This window comes from Xenopus laevis, chromosome 1L (assembly GCF_017654675.1).
Source record: "Xenopus laevis strain J_2021 chromosome 1L, Xenopus_laevis_v10.1, whole genome shotgun sequence".
Lineage (NCBI taxonomy): Eukaryota > Metazoa > Chordata > Amphibia > Anura > Pipidae > Xenopus > Xenopus laevis.
Genome location: NC_054371.1, coordinates 215409266 through 215432184, shown reverse-complemented (window position 1 = coordinate 215432184; position 22919 = coordinate 215409266). Strand labels below are relative to the sequence as shown.

At 39.3% G+C, this 22919-nt stretch overlaps 1 protein-coding gene across 1 annotated transcript in view; it reads left to right on the top strand.

Moving 5' to 3' along the window:
* Positions 1-536: 536 nt before the first annotated feature.
* Positions 537-22919, top strand: part of lmbrd2.L (LMBR1 domain containing 2 L homeolog) — a 38808-nt gene continuing 16425 nt past the window's right edge. Inside the window, 8 exon segments of the mRNA NM_001087115.1 lie at positions 537-579; positions 3892-4106; positions 9363-9496; positions 13866-13976; positions 16853-17020; positions 19775-19985; positions 20106-20180; positions 21041-21154. Coding sequence (NP_001080584.1) covers positions 3933-4106; positions 9363-9496; positions 13866-13976; positions 16853-17020; positions 19775-19985; positions 20106-20180; positions 21041-21154 — 987 coding nt within the window. The 5' untranslated portion in view covers positions 537-579; positions 3892-3932.

Below are 22919 nucleotides of genomic sequence, written 5' to 3'. Positions count from 1 at the left end.
TGTCTACTGTCAATTCCAACCAAATTAATTTTCAACCAAACGCCTCCAAAACTGAAAAGGCCTTAAAGGCACTAAACATAATAGTTGTACAGCAAATTACAGAAACTCCACATTAGTTTTATATAGACTTGGTACTATCCAAACATGAAAACAAAATAACATTTAAAGAGAAAATAAAAGTTTAAAAAGCCCACAGAGTTTTAAGGGACACTCACATTCCCAAATACTCATTTTAAAAGTTGTTTATTTCTTTCCATATTTGTTCCCAAGCCCTGCACACTGTTTCCTGTTATCATTCGCTCTTTGGTGACTCATTAAACAACGATTTCTTTTGGGCAGGTGCCTCTTGCAAAATTGCCACTAATAAACATGGCAGCCGCTCAGTGATGACGCAACGAATAACGTCAAGTGCAGAATGACAATTCAATCTGAGGGTGGCGGAAGAGGGGCGGAAGTGACGAAGATTTGGGGACGTTTCTTGTCTTGTCAGCTGTGTCTGGCCGGTGTTCCGTGCTATTTCTGGAATTCAATGGAACGGCTGTGTGAGGCGCTTGTGGGCACTCAGTGAGGGGGAAGCAGGTAAGAGGGCGGCCGTTTGGTTTATATATAGAAAGAATCCTGAGCCTGTGCCCTAGTTTTCGGTCATCAGGAGGACTCCCATTTAACAGACATAGGGTGGTCAATGTGAGCAAGTTAGAGACTGTAGTTCAGCAACAGCTGCGGGGTACTAGTTAGTCGTGACTGAGCTGCGCCTGGTAGAAAGTTTTCCTATAGAACCCACGTAGGCTGAAAGCTTCAGGGCTGGTTTTAGACTCGGGCACAAAGGGCTATTGTCCTCAGCCAATCAGAGCCCCTCCAAGTGGTTAGGTAGATTATTATCATTATTTCTTATTTATATAGCACCAATATATTCCACAGCACGTTACACACATTTCCCCTTAGTCCCTGCGCCAGTCGAGCTTACAATCTAATGACCCATTCACACACAGCAGTTTATCAGGAGCCAATGTGTGATTATATTTATCTGGGTCAGGCCTCGATTTCCTGCACGGGTGCCCCTAGGCCGCGTGGTCCAAGAAACCTTGTTAAAATTGTGAGTGTATTTTAAAAAGTTTTATATTACAAAATAAAAGAATTTTATGCTATATTACTGCTCCACTCTTTAAAGGACTAGGAAAGTTAAACTAAAGAAGTAGCTATAAATGCTGTACATTATGTTTTGGGCTTCTGTACCAGCCCAAGGCAACCACAGCCCTTTAGCAGTAAAGATCTGTGTCTCCAAAGATGCCCCAGTAGCTCCCCATCTTCTTTTCTGCTGATTCACTGCACATGCTCTGTGCTGCTGTCACTTACTGAGCTTAGGGACCCACTCACAATATACAGTACACATAGAATAGAAATGTCACAATATAAGGCTGATTAGTAATTATTACAGATAATTACTACATGGCAGCACAGAAACGAGTGCAATTAGCATCAGAATTTAATAATCAGCCCTGTAGCATCATCTTATATTACAGACCAAGCTCATTTTCTGCTGGATAATTAGTGACGACCCCTAAGCTTAGCTTCTCAACAGCCAATCAGAGCCCACTGAGCATGTGAGTGTCACAGACACTTTCCAAGATGGTGACCCCCTGTGACAAGTTTGAAGTCCTGGATCATTGCTGCTATTGACAAGCTGAAACTTTAGCCTCGTGTAATAAGGTCACTATATAAAATATGGCAGTTTCAGCCATATTCATTTTTAGGGTTAAGTTCTCCCTTAAGCTACATCTTGGGACCATATATGCTGACCAGAAATAAGTTATCTTGATGGGCATAGATTAATACTACACGTTTGTGAGAATCCACCAAAACCACACGTGGTGTCTTGAAAGTAACATGCATGTGAGCCACATAAGTGCGGTGTGTATGTGAACTCTGACCAACTGAGATTTTGGGAAGTGGGCTAATCAGACCAAAAAGGTGTTGCAAACATACATTTCATTATTTTTGCTATACTACTTGTTTCCCTAAGCTATTTTAGCGCTGAGTCTGTGTTATTTGAAGGAAGTTAAGTTTACAATACTCGGAGGAGAACGAGTCTTTTTGGGAGCCAGCAAAAAAAAAGTGAGACACCGGGAATTTTTGGGTAAACCTTCTGCTATTGGGGCACGTGGTCCAAGCTTCTGCCCACCTACCTTCACGTGAATAACTCTATGCGCCAGAGTACAGGGAGCTGTACATCCGTAGTGTGCCTTAGAATGTGGCTGGGCCCCTAAAACTTTGCTGCCCGAGTGTACGAGAATCATACCAAATTAATGACATTAGCCCAAAGCGTTTCAACCAAACTGGTCTTCCTCAAGGGCAAAAAAAATTAAAATCAGAAAAAAGGCAATTTTTTAATTTTTCTTTCCCCTGAGGAAGAACACTTTGGTCGAAACACGTTGGGCTAACGTCATTTGTTTTGGTATTGTTTTTGTAAATCAGTTTTTTGATGTAATAAATACTTTTTCATTTTTCACTTATGCTAATTTTGGAGACTCGCATGGGGAGTCTCCTTTGGATTTGCAACACTCACTCACTTACTGGGTGTGCGCCTACTAACTTCGTATCTCTATAAGGAGTGTAGGAGAAATCTGGAGAACCTGGAAGAAGCCTGCGCAGACATGGGGGAGAACATTCACACTCCATGCAGATAGTGTCCTGGCTGGAATTAAATCTGTGGCTTCTAGTAAATGTCAGATGGGCTGTTGTAAGTTGCCATAGACAGTCACTATTTAGTGGGCTGTTTGGGCCTCTGTGTACTTGAAATGCCAGGGCTTATTTTGAATCCCAGTCCAGACTTGAACCCTGCAAGGCAGTAGTATTAACTATTGCACTTCTGTGCAAAAATCTCTTAGGGGTGCCAATTTGTTATGCCAACCTGCAGTAACTTTTCCTACCTTGGGTCACATTGCCTTTCTTCAGAGTACACTGCTGCCATGTTTAGTCTTCTCCAGGTTTCCCTTGTCCCACCCTAGTTGGTCAGCTTATGCAGAATAGTACTTTTTGGTTTACTATACTGTGCATGTGCCCAGTAAATTAACTTGTAATATGATGATGAGAGCATTCTGAGAAAAATTGCAACTGGCTTTCATTTTTTATTATTTGGGGTCTTTGAGATGTTTAGATTTTTTATTCAGCACCTCTCCAGTTTGCAATGTCAGCAATCTGGTTGCTAGTATCCAAGTTTCCTGGCAACCATGCATTGATTTGAATAAAAGTCTGGAATATAAACAGGGGAGGATCTGAATAGAAAGTAGCAGTACCAATACTGGTATAAAGCCAACATGTAGGGGGTCTTTGGACAACACTCGTGAGATAACACCTTTAAACCCTGAATATGTATCTGAAATCCCTACCTATAAACTGTTATGATAATAGGAAGAGGGAGCTGGCGTTTATTATTGCTCCATTTCTTCCAGTTTTTGAACAGATCAGTAGCATTTCCATGGTTCATGTTACACATACTCTTTCAACTCCCTTGTATTAAAGGCATCGAGTTGTGGTCCCTTAGATAAGTGCACTCCAGCATGTCAGAAGTGGGCTGCTATAGAATACAGAGACAGATGAAATTAAAATGGTGGTCATACAATGAATTCTATGGAGCCTATGGGGTGCCATAAAAATCATTTTTTGGGAGCCACCACGGGCCTCTAGTTGGACTGCCCTGCCTTAGATAATTAAGAACGTTTAGAAGTATGGGTCTGCTGGGAACTGGAGGAAAGATCTCTGTTTACATAAATATTAGATTTGTCTGCTTATGTCCTGGAACAGTATATCTTGAGAAAGAGTCTCCTGTGACCCATGGTCATCACTTACATTTCTGTCATTTTCATACTGTTATAACATTTTTATATTTTACAGGTTTTTCAATTGACACCCATCTGTGATCTCCGCCGTGCAAGATGAGTGGCGTAGCGCTTGGAATTGAGATAGTCTCCGTGTTTTTTCTGGCTCTCTTCCTTCTGCACCGATATGGAGACTTTAAAAAGCAGCACAAACTTGTCATTGTGGGCACTCTGTTAGCCTGGTATCTGTGTTTCCTTATCGTTTTTATTATACCTCTGGATGTCAGTACGGTAAGAATCTTATCCTTTCCTTTTGCACTTTCACACAGTCAGTATAATGGAGAATCTGAATTGGTCTGGGCTAGTGTGGTTTTTTTTTATGTCAATTGCTCGGATAACTTAGAGTGTGTCAGGTGAGCCCCAGAAATAACATTAACATGTCTTAAAGGAACAGTAACACCAAAAAATGTGTTTTAAAGAAATGACAATATCATGCACTGTTGCCCTGCACTGGAAAGATTGGTGTGTTTGCTTCAAAAACACTACTATAGTTTATATAAACAAGCTGCAGTGTAGCCATGGGGGCAGCCATTCTAGCACAGGATACACAGTAGATAACAGTTAAGTACTACTATAGTTTATATAAACAAGCTGCTGTGTAGCCATGGGGGCAGCCATTCAAGCACAGGAGATAACAGATATATTCTGAAGAATCCCATTGTATACTAAAGAGATTATTTGTTTTCTGCTGTGTATCCTATGCCTTTTCTCCTTTTTTAGCTTTGAATGGCTGCCCCCATGGCTACACAGCAGCTTGTTTATATGAACTATAGTAGTGTTTCTGAAGCAAACACAGCAGTTTTACCAGTGCAGGGCAACAGTACATTATATTGTCATTACTTTAAAAGACTTAAATTTTTTGCTGTTACTGTTCCTTTAAAGGAGACATAAAGGATAAATTAAAAAACCCTAATTTTTTAGGCAATTATGGAAAAATATGGAGTTGCTTTTACATGGTGCTAAAAATGAATATTATCTTTAAAAATAGCGCCTTTCGGGTGCGTGACCTGCATGGCGTTCGAGTAGGCAGCAAGGCTTGTGGTTTCCGTGTTAGGGCAAACAAATCCTGTATAATATCCTGAAAATCGCATACCATAATAAAGCCACCGTGTCCAGGATACACTTCTGCAACCTGCCGCCGACATCCGATGGTACGGAGAGGCAGACACAGATACTCTGCAAAGCCCAGAACTGTGCGGCAAGACATGTAGTCCCAAGATGGCGCCGCATCCAGCCATGCGAGCACTTCTTCACCAGAGGCAGAGCGGACAAAAGTGGTAGACGGGAGACCTGAGGGATATGCAAAAAAGCTCGCACAGTTTGCCAGACTGACCTTAAATATAACAAGATATGTCTACAATAGAGGGCACGTTACAGCCAGAGGCAGCAGGGATGGGCTGCACCTCACAGGACATACCTGATAATCCCAACGCAGCACTAGAACCAACTTTAACCGAAGTCTTGCAGGCAATTACAAATAACCACACTGCAGTGATTTCATAAATAGATGAGCTAAAAACTGAATTCCCAATATTAAAGCATGATGTGCAAAATCTTAGAAAGAGAACAGGGGAGGTTGAACGGAGGGTCAGTGACCTGGAAGATACCACAGCGCCATTCTCAGGCCGCATTACTGCAGCTGAAAAACAAATTGCCCAGTTAGAATCAAAAGAGGCCAACCTTGAAAACGGCCTCCGGCGAAATAATATCCGGATACTGGGTCTGCCTGAGAGAGCGGAGGGGCAAGTCCAAATAATGTGTTCCCTAGAATCGCTGAGAAACTTTTATATAGGCGCACTAAATGTTCTAGAAAGTTTTCCCCCCTTATGAGAGCCACGGTGAGAACCTGGTGCACAGCTCTACAGTTCTTTCCTAAGCCCCAACATCACTGCTCGAGCTATACCCCACTATGGTACAACCCACAGCTGCAGCAGCATACCAGATCCAAATTTATGGGCTCGGTACCAGGTTAAATATATTGCAGATGTGGTAGCGGAGGGTAAACTGGTTACTTTTCCTTCTTTGAAACAAACGTTTTCACTGCCCAACCATAATTTTTTTTCAATACTTACAATTGAGACATGCAATGGACACTCAATTTGGAAAGGCCCTCTTAGATACCTCTCTTGGTGATCTGGAACTGGACATACACAATTTGGGACTAAAAAAAACCTTATCATGGTTTTATGCACAACTAATAAAAGTGGGAAGCACCCCCCTTAATAAGCTGTGTTGCAGATGGCAGCAGGATATCCCACATATTACAGAGGAACTGTGGGAAGATATACTGGAAAATACTTTTGAAGGGGTTATTTGCAGTAAACACAGAATGACGCAACTGCATTACTTACACAGAATATATTTTACCCCCCAAAGATTAAACAAAATGAAACCCGAGCTATCCCCAGAATGTCCACGTTGCCGGCAATCGCCAGCAGATTTTATACACATGGTATGGGATTGCCCGATTATACAATCATTTTGGAGGAAGGTGATAAGGTTAATACATAATAAGACGGATATTACTCTTCCTATGGATCCCAAGGTACTAATCTTAAATCTGATGGAGGAGACATCTCCCAGGAGGGCACATCGCACTTTGTTTAGCATACTCTGCATGTACGCAAAAAAGGCGATTGCAATACATTGGAAAGATAAGAGTGGGGCCAGTCTGAACTCTTGGGAAAAGCTTATAGATAAGGCTATCCCATTATACAAATTAACATATATAAGAAGGGGCTGCCAAGAAAAAAAAATTAACAAAATTTGGTATCTGTGGATTGATATTGACCCGGAAGTAGCTATCCCGCGATAAAAGCTTATTGTAATACACCTGCTGGTGTTCAATGAGAGCCCTTTGGTAATGGGCAACGACAAGGAGGAGGGTAGGAATTAGGGACTTTTAATAACGAATATAAGAGAGGCCAAGTGCTCTGAATTGCACGGGAAAAGATAATATAAATTGACTAAGAAATATTGACATTACAGAGTTTCTTTTTTGTTTAAATATTTTATTTCAATGTATAATGATAACAAAATCAGCAAACTTTGTACACAGTATGGAATTCTGTTTTTTTTTTTTTTGCTCAATAAAAACATTGTAAAAAAAAAAATAGCCCTTTTATTGGAGCTCCCTATAGATGTTCTCTGGTCCCTGTCTGTGTTTCAAATGAGGGGTGGGCGTGTCCTAACGTTCCCTGCCGGAAGCACAGTAGGAGGGGGACAGCCAATCACAGCCCTGCAGTCACACAAGCACAGACAGGCTCCAGTTTTCTATCAGGTCCTGCTAGCTGCTGATTGGTTCCTGTCCTCCTGTGCAGTGAGCTGTGAGCCGCCGACTCTCCTGCACAGTCTGGGAATTCAGGGAGCAGGAAGTGGAAGAGATGGGAGGGATTATTTTGGTTTTTGCAGAAAAATTCAATAAATCAGCCTGAAACACTATTTTTAAGCACAATTCTAAATGAGTATAATGCACTGGTACGTTCTTATTTTTTTCACAAAATGTCTCCTTTAAGCTGCTCATACACATTATGTGAGGCAAGGTCCTCAAAATGAGTTGATCTCTGTCCCATTTGGCCAACGGATATTGACCTATGTAGGGTTATTGGGAGAGGACAGCCTCAATACACTAATGCAGTCACTGCCTGAATGAATTTTCAAATCTGCCTAATAGATATCCAGACGATTTTCTGCTACATATCTATTGCGGAGGTAGTTGGGGATGGCCCATAGACAGGTGCATAAGCTGCGGACTGAAGGGAGCTAATAAGCACCTTAAATATACTTTTTTTTATGTCCATTTAAAGAAACAGTAACGCCAAAAAATAAAAGTGTTTTAAAGCAATAAAATAAGATGTACTGTTGCCCTGCACTGGTAAAACTGATCTGTTTGTTTGTTTCAGAAACACTACTATAGCTTTTTATTAACATACTGCTGGGCAGCCATTCAGTCTGAAAAAAGGAGAAAAATAGCAGGTTAAATAGTAGATAGCCGAAAAGTTCCCATTGTGTTCTGCAGACCTTATCTGCTATGTAAACCTGAGCCTTTTCTCCTTTGGGTGCCCCCCATGGCTACACAGCAGCTTATTTATATAAACTACAGTAGTGTTTCTGAAACCAACAAAATATTTTACCAGTGCAGGGCAATGAAACATTATAAATGAATTACTTTAAAACATCTTTCATTTTTTGGTGTTACTATTCCTTTAGGGTCAGGGCACGGAGGCAGATTCAGGGAGATTAGTCGCCCGGTCGACAAATCTCCTCTTCTTCGGGGCGACTAATCTCCCCGAACTGCCTTCCCGTCGGCTAAAATGCAAAACGCCGGCGGGATGGCACTCGGCGAGATTCGTTTTCCGAAGTTGCATATTAGCCGTCAGGAAGGCAGTTCGGGGAGATTAGACGCACCGAAGAAGAGGAGATTTGTTGACGGGCGACTAATGTCCCCGAATCTGCACTTGTGTCTCAGCCTTTAAAGACTCAAAGTGTCACATTGCAACCCCCGTCCTCCCTTTGTTCCATTGTGAAATGGTTGATTCCAGGACTTGAAGTCCCTCTCCTTTTTCATAGTATCTGTGCTCCACTCTTAAAGTAGAGGGACTTCAAGTTCCAATATCCAACTGGAATTAGGGTTGCCACCTGGCTGGTATTTTAACGGCCTGGCCGGTAAAAATGATGGTTGATCCCAATGTTATTAATGGGGAAAAAAGATAAATATTTAGGAAGGCCGGTATTTTTTTCTGGAAAAGGCGGCAATCCTAACTGGAATGTGTATGCATCATATTCTTTAGTCATATCATTCTAAACAAGCTAATTACATGGGATTATAATCAGACATATCCTTGACATCCCAAGGCTTACCTATATCTCATCCAAAAATTATATTAAAGTTTCAACTCTTGGGACGACTCAGCACCTGACCAGCCTATTGGCTGTTATTTTTTTTTTTAATTGGTTTGTGTTGTTTTTGAATTGTACGAAGAAAAGTTTCACTGGGACACAGGTACTGCTAGCAGGGTGAAAAACCCTTGCTTTAAATTTATTAATGCGGCATGCAACGTTTCGGGGACAACCCCTTTATCAAGCGTCTTTTTGAATTGTCCCAACCGATTCTCTGAAGGTGTTACCGACTTGGCTTGCAGTTTCATCCGTGCATCATGTAGATTATTGGTCAAAATGTTTTTTCCGTAGCTATCTTTCAGAACAAAAACGCACGAAGCCAGCAATGCAGAATAATCCCTGTCTAGTCGACATGTTATCAACTCCAGTGACCGTACACGTTTGTAGTAAACAAAGATTTGCATGATAAACTGCACCAATTATGTGTGTTCTCTTTAGTAACCCAGGTGTCATACAAATGTATATGAAGTGGGAAAGCAATACATTTAATTAAAGAACGATACTCCACTTTTTGAACTAAACACTTTTGAAATATGTGATGCCGTGTTTGAAGCATAATACTGAATTAATCATTATAATTTCTCTTAGACGATATACAACCGATGTGTTGCAAGACATGCTGTGACTCCTGCACCCAGCAACATAAGTGTACTTAGCCCCACTCCTGGGATTGTATCGAACACCACCGCTCAACACCATCTGCCTAGTGCTGACAAACTAAGGTATTCTCTATGAATGGAACTATATATGCAGTGCTGTGAGTGTTGGATTCCTCCTTTTGACTTTCATATAGATCTATATTTATAAGGAAATAAATACTGAAAGAGAGCTGTCTATTTCAGAACACCACATTCTCCTGGGTTGTGCTTGTAGCTGGATGGCAATACATATCCGTATATGGATATCCGTGTGTGTATGTAATTAGAAAGCAAAGCATTCACTTTAGGAAGATCTATATATTTTAGAGGCCTATTCATCAAAGTCTGAATTTATCTCAATATTTTCTGAAAACTACTCCGACCAAATCAGCATGGCTTTTTACCTTTATTGATCAATAAAATTTCCTGTGCTGGAAAAACCCCCAAAAAATCGAACGAATCGTGCAAATTTTTCGGATTTTCTTGGATTTTTGCTGAAACCACAAAATCTTTGGATTATTCCACGAAACCCATCGCAGATCAAGATATCTTTGGGACTTCTCTCATTGACTTATATGCAACCTCGGAAAGGCCTGAGATGCTGGTTTTTTGGATTCTGACTTTTTTTTTCCATCCTCTGGGTATAATAAATCCTGAAAAATTCTAGTTTTTTTTTTTTCCTACTAAAAATTAGCATTTTATAGTAAAAAACCGCAATTTTTTCAGGGTTTTTAGCATTCGGACTTTAATAAATAACCCCCTTAGTGTAGGAATTGTATGTACATTGTGAGGGATCAATTCATAAAGCTCTTTATTCCAGGGTAGTAAGTTCCCTTTGGTACAGTGTAGTTAGAAAACTATAGTTATATACCTGAGAATCTTTATTACAGGTAGCAGTATTATGTAGCTGGACAGCAATGCACACATTATGGGGGTATTTACTAAAATCTGAATTTATGCACAAAAAACACCCGTGCCCAATCTTAGCTTATTTATTAATTAAAAAAAACTCAATTTAAAGGGGACCTGTCACCCTAAGAAATAATTTCAAATTCTTTTCTATCATGTTAGTTGAGCAAAATAAACTTTACTTACACTGTATTTATTATTTCAATTGTGTTTCCTTCTGTTATGGAATTATACAATCCCAGCAAGCAGGCAGCTGCCATTTTGTGGACACGGTTATTAAGGGAAATTGTGGATCACCCCAAAATCTTGTGTATGAACCAGAATGAGGGACCTAATGTCCATGTGCAGTGTGGTACACAATTATAGAGCCCGAGAAAGGAAGGGGGAATGTGAGGAGAGCTATGACATCTAGGAAGTGCTGAATGGAAAGTGAAAATAATTGACTGTCCCTCCTCTATGCCACGGGCATAGAGGCGGGGCAGGTAATATTTGATTGACAGTTTAAATATTTAAACACCTTTATAACAGGTATGGATGTTTTAATGAAAAAAATTTTTGGGGTTCCATATTAAATTTGGAAAGGACTTTCATTATGCAGTATTTTATGTGTAGGTGACAGGTCCACTTTAATCGGATCGCAGAAAAAAGAGCGAAAACATCAATTTTTTGGGCTTTTTCCCGAATTGCTCTAATTTTTCCAGCTTGTTTTCACAAGATGTTTGTTTTTTGTTTTTGAGTTTTTGACCAAAAACCCCGAAAAAGTCAGAATTTCTGGCAAAACCACTAAAGACCCCAATAACTTAAATTCGGTAACATACTAAAAGTTAAAGGGATACTCTCATGGGAAAAAATGTTTTTTTCAAAACACATCAGTTAATAGTGCAGCTCCAGCAGAATTCTGCATTGAAATCCGTTTCTCAAAAGAGCAAAAATATATATTTTTTTCGTGCTCTAATAAACTTCAGTCACTCTTTACTGCAACATTGCAAGTTGGAGTGATAGCACCCCCCCCAGCAGCCAAACAAAAGAACAATGGGAAGGTAACCAGATAGCAGCTCCCTAACACAAGATAACAGCTGCCTTGTACATCTAAGAACATTACTCAATAGTAAAATCCAGGTCCCGCTGCGACAGGAATGACATTCTATATTTTAGAGTGAATTATTTGCAGTATAATTTAGAAGCAAAAGTGACCTCATAAATATCATAACACAATCCCTTTAACATAAAGTTGAACCTCTTTAATGTTGGACGCAGTGCTGAGAAAAGGCGAGCGTGTTATGGCTGGTAATTCTTCTTTTAAATCATTTGGTAAAACAGTCAAAGGTCCATTGTATCCATTGTGTGTCACTGAAACCTGGAAAGAGCAGGAAGGTCAATACAAATGTAACCCAACCTGTTCCAGGACACTTCACCTGTAGGCATTGTCTTGCTTGGATTAATAATACAATAAAGCCACAGAGCAGGAACACTCCCTGTTGTTCACTCTGGGATGTGGGAATGGATTCCTGCTGCAGATTGTATTTGAATGCTCACAATCTGGGCTGGTTTGGACAGGACCGTCATCAGGGGCGGACAGGGGGTACAAGTGTACCAGGCCCGGGCCTGAAGGGGGGCCCCCGGCTGTGCTGCACTTTTTGAAATAGCCGTGCCCCCCTTGACAGCGCCAAAGCCATGCCGCCTCTCCTGAAGTGCCCAACAGCCCGAAACCACAAAAAGACCCCAAGGAAGTCCTGAAGAGACAAAAAGAAAACTGCCAAAGTTGAAGTCCTGAGCACCAATGTTTTTTTTTTAAAAAAATTCTCTGGGGCCCCAATTTTTTTTTAACTTGTAAGGTGGACCCTGGTGCCAATGTTTATTTATTTATTTTTTTTAAACTTTTATGGGGGGCCCTGGCGCCAATGTTGTTTTTTAAAAAAAAAAAAAAAAAGTGTTTTTTTTTTAACTTATAGGGGGACTCTGGTCACCAATTATTTTTTTTAACACAGTTTGTTTTTTAACTTATAAGGGGGCCCTGACCATCAATAGCTTTTTATAACTAGCACTGATGTCTGTGTGGTCTTTTAAAGGGGAAGTAAAGTTTAAAATAGAATAAAGCTAGAAATGCTGTATTTTGTATACTATAGACAAATACAAGAGTCCTCTGCACTCAACCCATTATCAATATATTTAAGGCATTTTGTGCATACTGCTACTGAAAAATGCCTTACCCTTTAAACAACACAGGGATTGTTTGTATATATAGTGCAATATATTTAAGCTGGCCAACTACGTCAGTCATCCCATATCTGGCCAGTCCTACGCTCAGTTTTATCTGATTCATTAAGAATTCTATTGCTTCATTATACATTTTGCAAAGGGACTAAATTTTACCTGCAACTTACTTGCTGCTTTCAAAGTAAAACTTGGCTGCCCTTTTATTAGACACCAGTGGGATCACCTGACTATAGTTGGGAAGGGTGGGAGCTACAACATGGAGCTGGTCACTGCTCCTGTATAACTATAACAAACAAGGGAAAGTTGTGCTCACCACTAATTTTTAAAAACATTTAAAATGTATTTTGTATACTAAACATAAACATGAACTTACTGCACCACAAGCCTAATTAAACAAATAATTTATGCTTTTAAAATTGGCTACAGGGGGTCACCATCTTGTAACTTTGTTAAACATCTTTGCAAGACTAAGACTGTGCACAAGCTCAGTGTGGTCTGGGCTGCTTAGGGATCGTTATAAATGATCAAAACAGCACAAGTCAAATAAAATCTGCCAGAAGCCGATACAGTAAGACTGATTAATAATCAGAATATACAGACTGCACTGGGTCCTGTGTTGTCATGTAATCTAATGCGGATTGTATCGTTTTTGTATTGTTTAATACAAACGTTCTCCAACTCTGCAGAACCAGTGACTGCAGCAAAATAATCCCGGTTTATATGTTTAAATCTGGCTCCATGATCTTTGTCCCTGCAGCTGCAGCTGGAAACAGTAAAGGGGATGTAAAGGCAAAAATAAAATCCAATACAAATCTCTACACAGTCGCCGACTGCTCTACAGGGAAACAAACAAAGCTGCTTGAGTTCTGCATGGCTGGGAAGTAAGGCGGGGGCTCCCCCTGCTGTTCATAAGTATGATTGTTTCCCTGCAGAGCAGTGAGGGACCGTCTGACAATTCCTATCCACAGCAGTAAATGAAGGGGGAATTTCACTGCATACAGTCGGGTTTCTTATAAATACGGTACACATTTTTTAATTTAAAGTATATTGGAGATGGGGTTCTTTTTCATTAAAGAAAGTAAAAATAGGATTTTATTCTTTTGCCTTTAGCTGCCCTTTAACCTTTATTTATGCAGTACTATTATGGGTGGGTGTGCACACTACCATATGTGTGATATTGTGAAGAAGTTAGTCTTGTTCTGGTCTGAGCAAGAATTAACCTGGTCCTAATTCTGGGCTAGCCCAATGATCAGATGATATCATGTACAAGACCTGTACAATTATTATGGCAATGATACATGACCATGTGCTGCTATTCTTCCTGCAGGAGCAGCGACAATTCACTGGAGGAGTGTTCCAAGCCATGGAGCTACATTCCCAGGGGAATCATGCCAATCTTCTGGCGGGTTGTTTATTGGACATCACAATTTCTTACTTGGTCAGTGGCTCATTTCATTTTTTTTTTTATGTTCAAGTTTCTATTTTTGTTTTTTTTTTACCTTTCTGTATTTTCCATTTCTATTACCTGATGTTTCTTTTTATGTTCTGTGTCCTGTATTTCATTTCCTTCATCCTCTTTCTGTTTTATAGTCACATTCTTTACCCTCCCTGGGCCTTTTTTATCTTGCGTTCACTTTTAGTTTTTCCCCATTGTCTCCGTATTCTAGCCATTGTAATGTCCTTCTGTCTTTGCTCTGCGTTCGCAATGTTTCTACTGAGCACAGTCTCTTTTCTTCTTTTCTTTTCTGTTGGATTTGCATCTTTCCCTTTTTTTGTAAAGCCTTATGTACAGCGCCTATCCACGCCTTTATGCCGCCTGAGGGGGCTTCCGTTGCCGCCCCACCCCTCCTCATGGCGCTCACATTTTCTGCACAGGAGGGGGTCGGGGCGCTGCACGACGCTAGTGCAGAGAGCGCAGTTGCCCTCTCTACACTAGAAGAGCCAAATTTCCAGGTTGAAAACCGGAAATTCGGCTCTTAGTTACCAGGAGTGGCATTTTTGCCTGCTTATGTACTTTTTACATTTCCAGTTTGTGTGCCTGACTACAGAGAATATAGTTTAAGCTTCTTTTAAAATCATTATACAGGTATGGGATCTGTTATCTAGAATGCTCAGACCTGTGGTTTTCTGGATAAGACATTTTTCAGTAATTTGGGTCCCCATACTTTTAGAGGTTTATTTACTAAAACACAAATTTATCTCTTTTTTTTAAAAAAAAAAAAAAAAAAACCTTGACCAAACTCCAATACCCAATTTTAACTTATTTATTATTAAAAAAGTTCGGGTACAAACTTGAGAAAATTGAGCGAAAACACAAATCGTACAATTGTTTTTGTGTTTTTTTTCCTGAATCTCTCGATGGACCCCTGCCATTGACTTATACACAACCTCTGCAGGTCTGAGATGGAGGATTTTCGGATTTGGGCATTTTGCAGGATTGAGCTTTAACAAATTTAGAAAAAATTTAGTTTAAAAAAAAAAAAAAAAAAAACCCTAAAAATTTTAGTTTAAAAAAACAAAAAAAAAACAAACCTGAAAAACTCGAGTTTTTACAGAAAAAAACCACCGAAAAATTTGAGGGTTTTAAAAATAAATCCCCTGAAAAATTTAGTTTTTTTTAAATAAACGCAATAGGCTGGTTTTGCCTCCAATAAGCTTGAATTATATTTTAGTTGGATCAAGTACAAGCTACTGTTTTATTATAACAGAGAAAAAGGAAATCATTTTTAAAAATGTGAATTATTTCATTATAATGGAGTCTATGGGAGATAGCCTTCCCATAATTCAGAGCTTTCTGGATAATGGGTTTCTGGATAAAGGATCCTATACCTATTTTTTCTCCTTTTACTATAGTTCTCTGAATGTTATATATATTGTACGATCTAGTTCATGAAAGATCCTTTGTGTGTAAATATTATATACAGATAATCCGTTCATTTGCTAGAAATGTAAGGAATGCTGAATTGAATTTGCCAAGCTGATAAGGAAACTTGGGTGTGAAAAAGAATAAACACTTCCCTTGCTGTTGCTTTTTGCCCAGGTTTTCATTTGTCAGCGGTAGCTTGGGTCCAATGTTATCTCTATATGCTTTACATTTTCTGTATAAATCAATCATAAGGCTGCAGTGTTGTTACATAAAGCAGGGGTCCCCAACCTTTCTTGGCCCGGGGGAAAGGGGGCCGGAGTCCAATTCTGGAGCACCGCTTTAATTGTCCCCTAGGCTCAGCGGCCCAGTTCAAGACTGTCCAGCCGTGGCCCAGCAGTTGGAGACCCCTGATCTAAAGCAACAAAGGAAATTTAGACTAGTGACTTCTTTCGCTTAGAATTAGCTAAAAATCACGTATGTACCTAGAAACATGCTAGCTGTAAATTAGTTGAAATTGGGCCAAATACTTATATTATTTTCATCTTAAAGGAAAAGTAAACCTTTGAAATATGTGAATGTAAAATTGACGCGGGTGCTATTCTAAGCACTTTTGCAATGTACATTCATTATTTATTTATTTTTAATTCCAAGATATTAAAGGACCAGTAACATCAATTTTTTTTATTAAAAGTTCGTTAGTGTAGAACGAAAAAAAAAACAACTCGACATATTAAACTTTTAAATTGCTAAGTCTTTATTAACTTTCCGAAACTCCGCTTGCGCTCCTCTTCAGAAAACGAGATCTGGCGATCCATCGTGTGGCGCTCGATTTCTCCTCCCTGCTTTACTTATAGGAGATAGCCAGGGAGGAGAAATCGAGTGCTGCATGGCGAATCGTCGCCGCGTCACCTTTTCTGAAGAGGAGCACAAGCAGCGTTTCGGTAAGTTATTTCTTAATAAAGACTTAGCGATTTAAAAGTTTAATATGTCTTTGCGTTGTTTTTTTTCGTTCTACACTTTTAATATGTCTTTGTGGGGTTTTTTTTCGTTCTACACTAACACATTTTTTTATAAAAAAATTGATGTTACTGATCCTTTAAAGGATACACATACTGTATTGTAAGCACCTTTGCTATATACTATACATTTATTTATTTAAAATTCCAAGATATTAAAGGCTACATGTTCTGTTAATATGAATGAATTTTGTTACAACAGCCCCACCTGCTGGTCATTTTCCCACCAGTCTGACCACCAAGTAGTCAAGGAAGTTGTCAGGAGAAAGAAAGAGGCTGCTCTGATGTTCTTCTGCTTAGGAAAGATTTGATAATGAAGGTTTCTTAGTTATTTTCTAAGCAGTAGAAGAGAAATGTAAGACTTGTGTACACCCTTGTTGTGTCTTTTAATGCCATTGCATTCTTGTAACCCAATTTGTACCTCTCTTGTAGGATTCTCATGCCGTTCATGCAATCCTACGCTCGCTCTGGAGGCTTTTCCATTACAGGAAAGATTAAAACAGCTCTGATTGAAAATGCGATTTATTATGGCACCTACTTGTTAATCTTTGGAGCGCTATTAATATATGTTGCTGTCAACCCTAATTTACATCTGGAATGGTAAGTTTTTCTTTAGCCAGAAACTTTGCCAGACATGATGATTAATTTGTGATGAGATATTTCTGGCTCACACCTCAGCCATGAGAATTGCTAGGTGTGTGCAGAACAACAAGGAAAGTGCGGTATAAACTGGGCGCAGAGAGAAACAAAAGAAAAATAAATGAATCGTGAGGCAAAGTCAAGTATAAAATAGGAGAGATATAAAAAGCACTGGGAGAAAGAAGAGGGCTGTATAGCATCTATATATAATGTATATCATGTATTATAACAGGAGGGTGGGAAGGCAAGTGGAAAAGAAGCTGGAATGGGAATGGCTGCTTAATGCTCCATATGGGCTACAGTGAACATTCCTCTTTTAATTATATGTAATTAAAGGCTCTATGTTTGCCTAGGTGCAACAACCCATAGCAACCAACAAAGCTTTTAAACAGGTGACCAGTAAATACTACCTTTGGGTTGCTGCACCTGGGCAAATCATTGTCTTTTATGACATAACCCCCATTAGCTTTAATTCCTATTTTAGCTTCTGCATTTTATAACACGTTATTGCCTACACATGAAAATGAATAGAAATGTATTGGTGTGTGCTGTTTTATTTTGAAAACCCCACCAAAATTCTCTATGGTTTCCCATGGTCTGCACTAATGCTTAAAGGGATTCTGTCATGATTTTTATGATGTTTTTTTATTTCTAAATGACACTGTTTACACTGCAAATAATTCACACTACAATATAAAATTTCATTCCTGAACCAGCAAATGTATTTTTTCTTTAGTTGTAATATTGGTGTGTTGAAAGCCATCTTAGGTCATTTTGCCTGACATGTACTTTCATAAAGTGGATGGAACTGCATTCTGGCAGGCTGTTGTTTCTCCTACTCAATGTAACTGAATGTGTCCCAGTGGGACATGGTTTTTTGCTATTGAGTGTTGTTCTTAGATCTACCAGGCAGCTGTTATCTTGTGTTAGGGAGCTGCTATCTGGTTACCTTCCCATTGTTCTGTTAGGCTGCTGGTGGGGGGGGGGTGATAATCACTCCAACTTGCAGTACAGCAGTAAACAGTGACTGAACTTTATCAGAGCACAAGTCACGTGACTGGGGGCAGCTGGGAAACTGACAATATGTCTAGCCCCATGTCAGATTTCAAAATTAACTATAAAAAAAAATCTATTTGAGAAGGATTTCAGTGCAGAATTCTGCTGGAGCAGCACTATTAACTGATGCGTTTTGAAAAAAAAATTTTTTTCCCATGACAGTATCCCTTTAAGAAAGTCCTGTGCTCTAAGTCTGTATAATTTGGGGCAGTTTATTAGAATGACTTTTTTTGTACTGCTAGTCTGTTCATAGCTGTCACTAAATACTCCCATCACAGTTTTTGTGTTTTAAACTCCTTCAAATATATTGGCGGCATTGGGGCTCCTTTATCAATACTGGGCAAATTTGCCCATGGGCAGTTAACTATAGCAACCAATCAGTGATTAGCTTTTTGAAGCTAGCTGCAAGTAGAACAATGAATGCAGTAATTTGATTGGTTGCCATGGGTTACTGCCCATTGGCAAATTTGCCCAGTGTTGATAAATGACCCCCACTGTGTCTAAATTGCAGGCTATAGGCACATACCATTATTTATAAGAATTAACTTGCAACCATCCTTGGTTCTTTCAATGGCTCTGACATGAATGCAACACTGCTGATTGGCTAAAACACTACCAAGTAATATAAAAGTTATCACCTACCTTATATTTTCTGGTTTTGATCCATAGCTAACATGGTACAACCTTCTGCTATGCCAGATATCTGTCAGCCATGGATGCCATCAGTAAGGTCCCATACACAGGCAGAGAAGCTGCTGACTCTCTAAAGGGGATGAATCGGAAGCTTAAATCTGTCTGTGTACGGCCAGCTGAACTCACTCCCAAAGTAGGCTTAGATAAGCTGTGGCATTGCTGTGGTAAATTAGATGTGTGAATTTTCATGGACACTTAAAGGATACGTAAACCTTAAAAATAAGTGAATGTAAAATTAATGAGGGTGCTATTCTAAGCACTTTTGCATTGTACATTCATTATTAATTTTTATTTTTAATTCCAAGAAATTAAAGGATACATGTACTGTTAAAATGAATGACCTGCTGGTCATTTTCCCACCAGTCTGACCACCAAGTAGTCAAGGAAGTTGTCAGGAGAAAGAAAGAGGCTGCTCTGATGTTCTTCTGCTTAGGAAAGATTTGAGAGAGGTTTCTAAAAAAAAAATTCCTAAGCAGAAGAACATCAGAGCAGCCTCTTTCTCTCTCCTGACAACTTCCTTGACTACTTGGTGGTCAGACTGGTGGGAAAATGACCAGCAGGTGGCGCTGTTGTAACAAAATTCATTCATATTAACAGTACATGTATCCTTTAATATCTTGAAATTTAAAAAATAAATAAATAATGAGTGTACATTGCAAAAGTGCTTAGAATAGCACCCTCGTCAATTTTACATTCATTTATTTTTACGTTTTATTTATCCTTTAATATGTGTCTATCCAGCCACATTTAAACCAGAACACCCATCTTTTCTGCTCGAGAGCTGCTAGTGGATGTTGATATGCTGAGAACATTTTGAACATTTGTTCTGAATTTACTGAATATCCTGAAAAGAAATAATGTTATTGACCTAAATCTTTTGTGCATGGATCTAAGTGAGTCAAACTGATATATGCATTCCCATTTTATTTACTTGATCCTAAGTCTGTATTGGCTTTTCATTCCAAGGTACCAACTGCAAACCATTGGGATAGCTGCGGCCAACACTTGGGGTCTGTTCCTCCTTGTTCTCTTGATGGGATACGGTTTGGTAGAAATTCCTCGCTCCCAATGGAATGGAGCAAAGAAGGGCTACTTACTGATGAAAACCTACTTCAAGGCAGCTAAGCTCATGACTGAGAAGGCAGACGCAGAAGAGACATTAGAGGATGTCATGGAGGTACAGAACATCTGGATTATGGTTTATGACTGCAGCCAACACCCTTGTTATGCGTTGCTACAAAATCCAAGAAGACAATGGCATTCACTCACTCATCAACTCCATATTTTTGTTTTACAGGAAGTTCGCAAAGTCAATGAATGTATTAAGTACAACCACCCTCTGCGCAAATGTGTTGATACCATTTTAAAGAAGGTAATATTCCATTATTTAATTTTTTTTTCCTTGTAACATAAATTCGGCAAAATTACATGTATCAAATGTGAGATGTAGGCAATGGTCCAGTTATAGATCAGCTCCACAGGCTATGGGGGAAAAAAAACAAATAACAGAACCTAGTGCACTAGGTTCTGTTGTTTTTTTTTCCATAGCCTGTGGCACTGATCTATAATTATATCTTGATTTGATGATCCAGTGGAGGAACTGTAAAAAAGATCGGCAAAGGAAAAAGTTCTGAGGGTTTACTTTACCTTTAAATCTTGCAAATTTTGTTTGTTTTTGCAATTTTAACTCTGATATAGGCAATGGTATCCATGCAGCTACATGTTTACAATCAATAGTTCCTCTTCAAGTTCCTTTATGCAGTTTTTATTGATGTAGAGGTGTTTATCATATAAATACATTTCATCAGCTTTACCCATATGCTTTGTTTAGCGGGCAAGGCTGGCTCTATTTTATCTGAAATGAATTGACCAATGAGTTAATGTGGCCATAGACGCAAAGATCCGCTCTAATCTAATTGTTCGGGCGTATGGCCGAACGATCCGATTACGATGTGCAATGGGCTCCGGCGGGATCGGTCGGGTCAAATCTGACCAATCGACCAAACGACCGATCTCCGCCGGACGAAAGCTGTCGGCACTCTCCATACACGATCCGAAAATCGTACGAATCCTCGATTTGTACGATAGGACCTGTGTGTCTATGGCCAGCTTTAGTGCTTGTGAATATGGCTGTCGGCACACAATATAATGTTCTCACATTTTACATCATGCTTATTTAACATTTTTGGTTCACTTCTGAAGTTAACATGTTGAATAACATTCGTTATCTAGTGCCCTGCCGAGTACCAGGAGAAGATGGGGAGGAACATGGACGACTATGAAGACTTTGAAGAAAAGAATATCAGTTATCCTAGTGAAAAAACACTAGTGAAACTTCACAAGCAGGTAACTCTAAACTCATACATATATCAGAATAGGTATTCTACCTTTTAAGTGCCCTGCCTTTAGGAGCAAGCAACACTGGACATTTAGATTGCCACTGCTTAAAGTGGAAATTGATATGCCATAGACATTGCCATACAGTGTCGGACTGGGACACCAGGGGCCCACCCAAAAAACTTAGATCAGAGGCCCATCCAAAAACCTAAGACCTAAAGGACTCTCAGGGGTTCAGTGCACATGCAGGACAACCAGTGGTGCTATCCATTTATGTCAAAGTGATTATTATTATTAAGTATTTTTAGAGCTCCAACATATTGTGCAGTGTTGTAAAATGAATGTGCTTATGCAAAGAAATCACATGAATTACATACATATAACATACAGATTTGCATACATAACAACCAGTACCGGTACAAAAGGTGAGGAAGGCCTTGTGCAAAAGAGCTTACAATCTAAAGGGGAAGGAAATGAAACACTGGTTGTTAATGTGTTTCAGTCATTGACACAAGTGGCCTCTAGTTTTCTTTACAAAATAGGGGGCAACAAAACACAAGGAGGGAGGCGGTCACTGTTAAACTTTGTATCTTTACTTACTGGGTTTTTTTTCTGGTTTTGGTCTGTGTCTATTGACATCCCATTACTAATCAATGAGACAAAAGTCTATTGCCGTAGCTTTATATTAGGTAGAACCTTGTATGCATGCCATGTAGTCTTTATTTCCTGAGCAGGTTTTTAGCACCACTTACACGGAAATGTAACCAGTATATGCTGTACTTTAATGCGTTGAGTGAGCTTACCGCTGTGTACGGTGGACACGCCCCTTCAGCAAAGGGAGCAGACACCAGGCCAATGGGAGACAAGTAGGCGGTGCGACCAAATGTGCCAATCAAGAAGAAAAGTGAATTCAAAATCGAATGGGACACATTCAAATGCCAGTATTATTTAGACACACCCCAAGCTAAAATACATGAGTTAGCTTAATTAGGGCGTACATTGTACAAAATAAACAATACAAAGTAAATGTATCAAAAAATAGGAAAAAGGGGAAAGGATGACCATTGAACATTAATCATAACAGGAGACATCAAAGTCAAAATTTAGACCAAGAGGCTGCCTTGTACCTAAATAAAAAATCAATTTGGTCTCTACTTGCAGTAATTCAGAATAAATATTTCCACTCCAACAACAACAAAGAATCTCGAACACCGGTTTCTAGACATTTTGAGGAATGTAACAATAGGACTTTCTCTTTTTTGAGTCATAGTCATAGATAGAGTAGTTCCTAATATAAGGGGTGGAAATATTTATTCTGAATTACTGCAAGTAGAGACCAAATGCAGTTTTAATTTAAGCAGCCGCTTAGTCTAAATTTTGACTTTGATGTATCCTGTTATTTTTAATGGTCATCCTTTCCCCTTTTTCTCTTTTTCCCATTTTTTGATACATTTCCTTTGTATTGTGTATTTTGTACGATGTACTCCCTAATTAAGCTAACTCATGTATTTTAGCCTGGGGGGGTGTAAATTATCCTGGGATTTGAATGTGTCCCATTGGATTTTGTATTCTCTTTTCTATTGATTGGTGCATTTGGTAGCACCGCCTACTTGTCTCTCATTGGCTATCTCTCTTTTAAATATCCTGTATGTATTGTCAGGGTTCAAGATCCTGACCGAAATTCAAAGGTTTGACCTTAAAGGGATACTGTCATGGGAAAAAAAATTTTTTTCAAAATGAATCAGTTAATAGTGCTGAATTACGCAGAATTCTG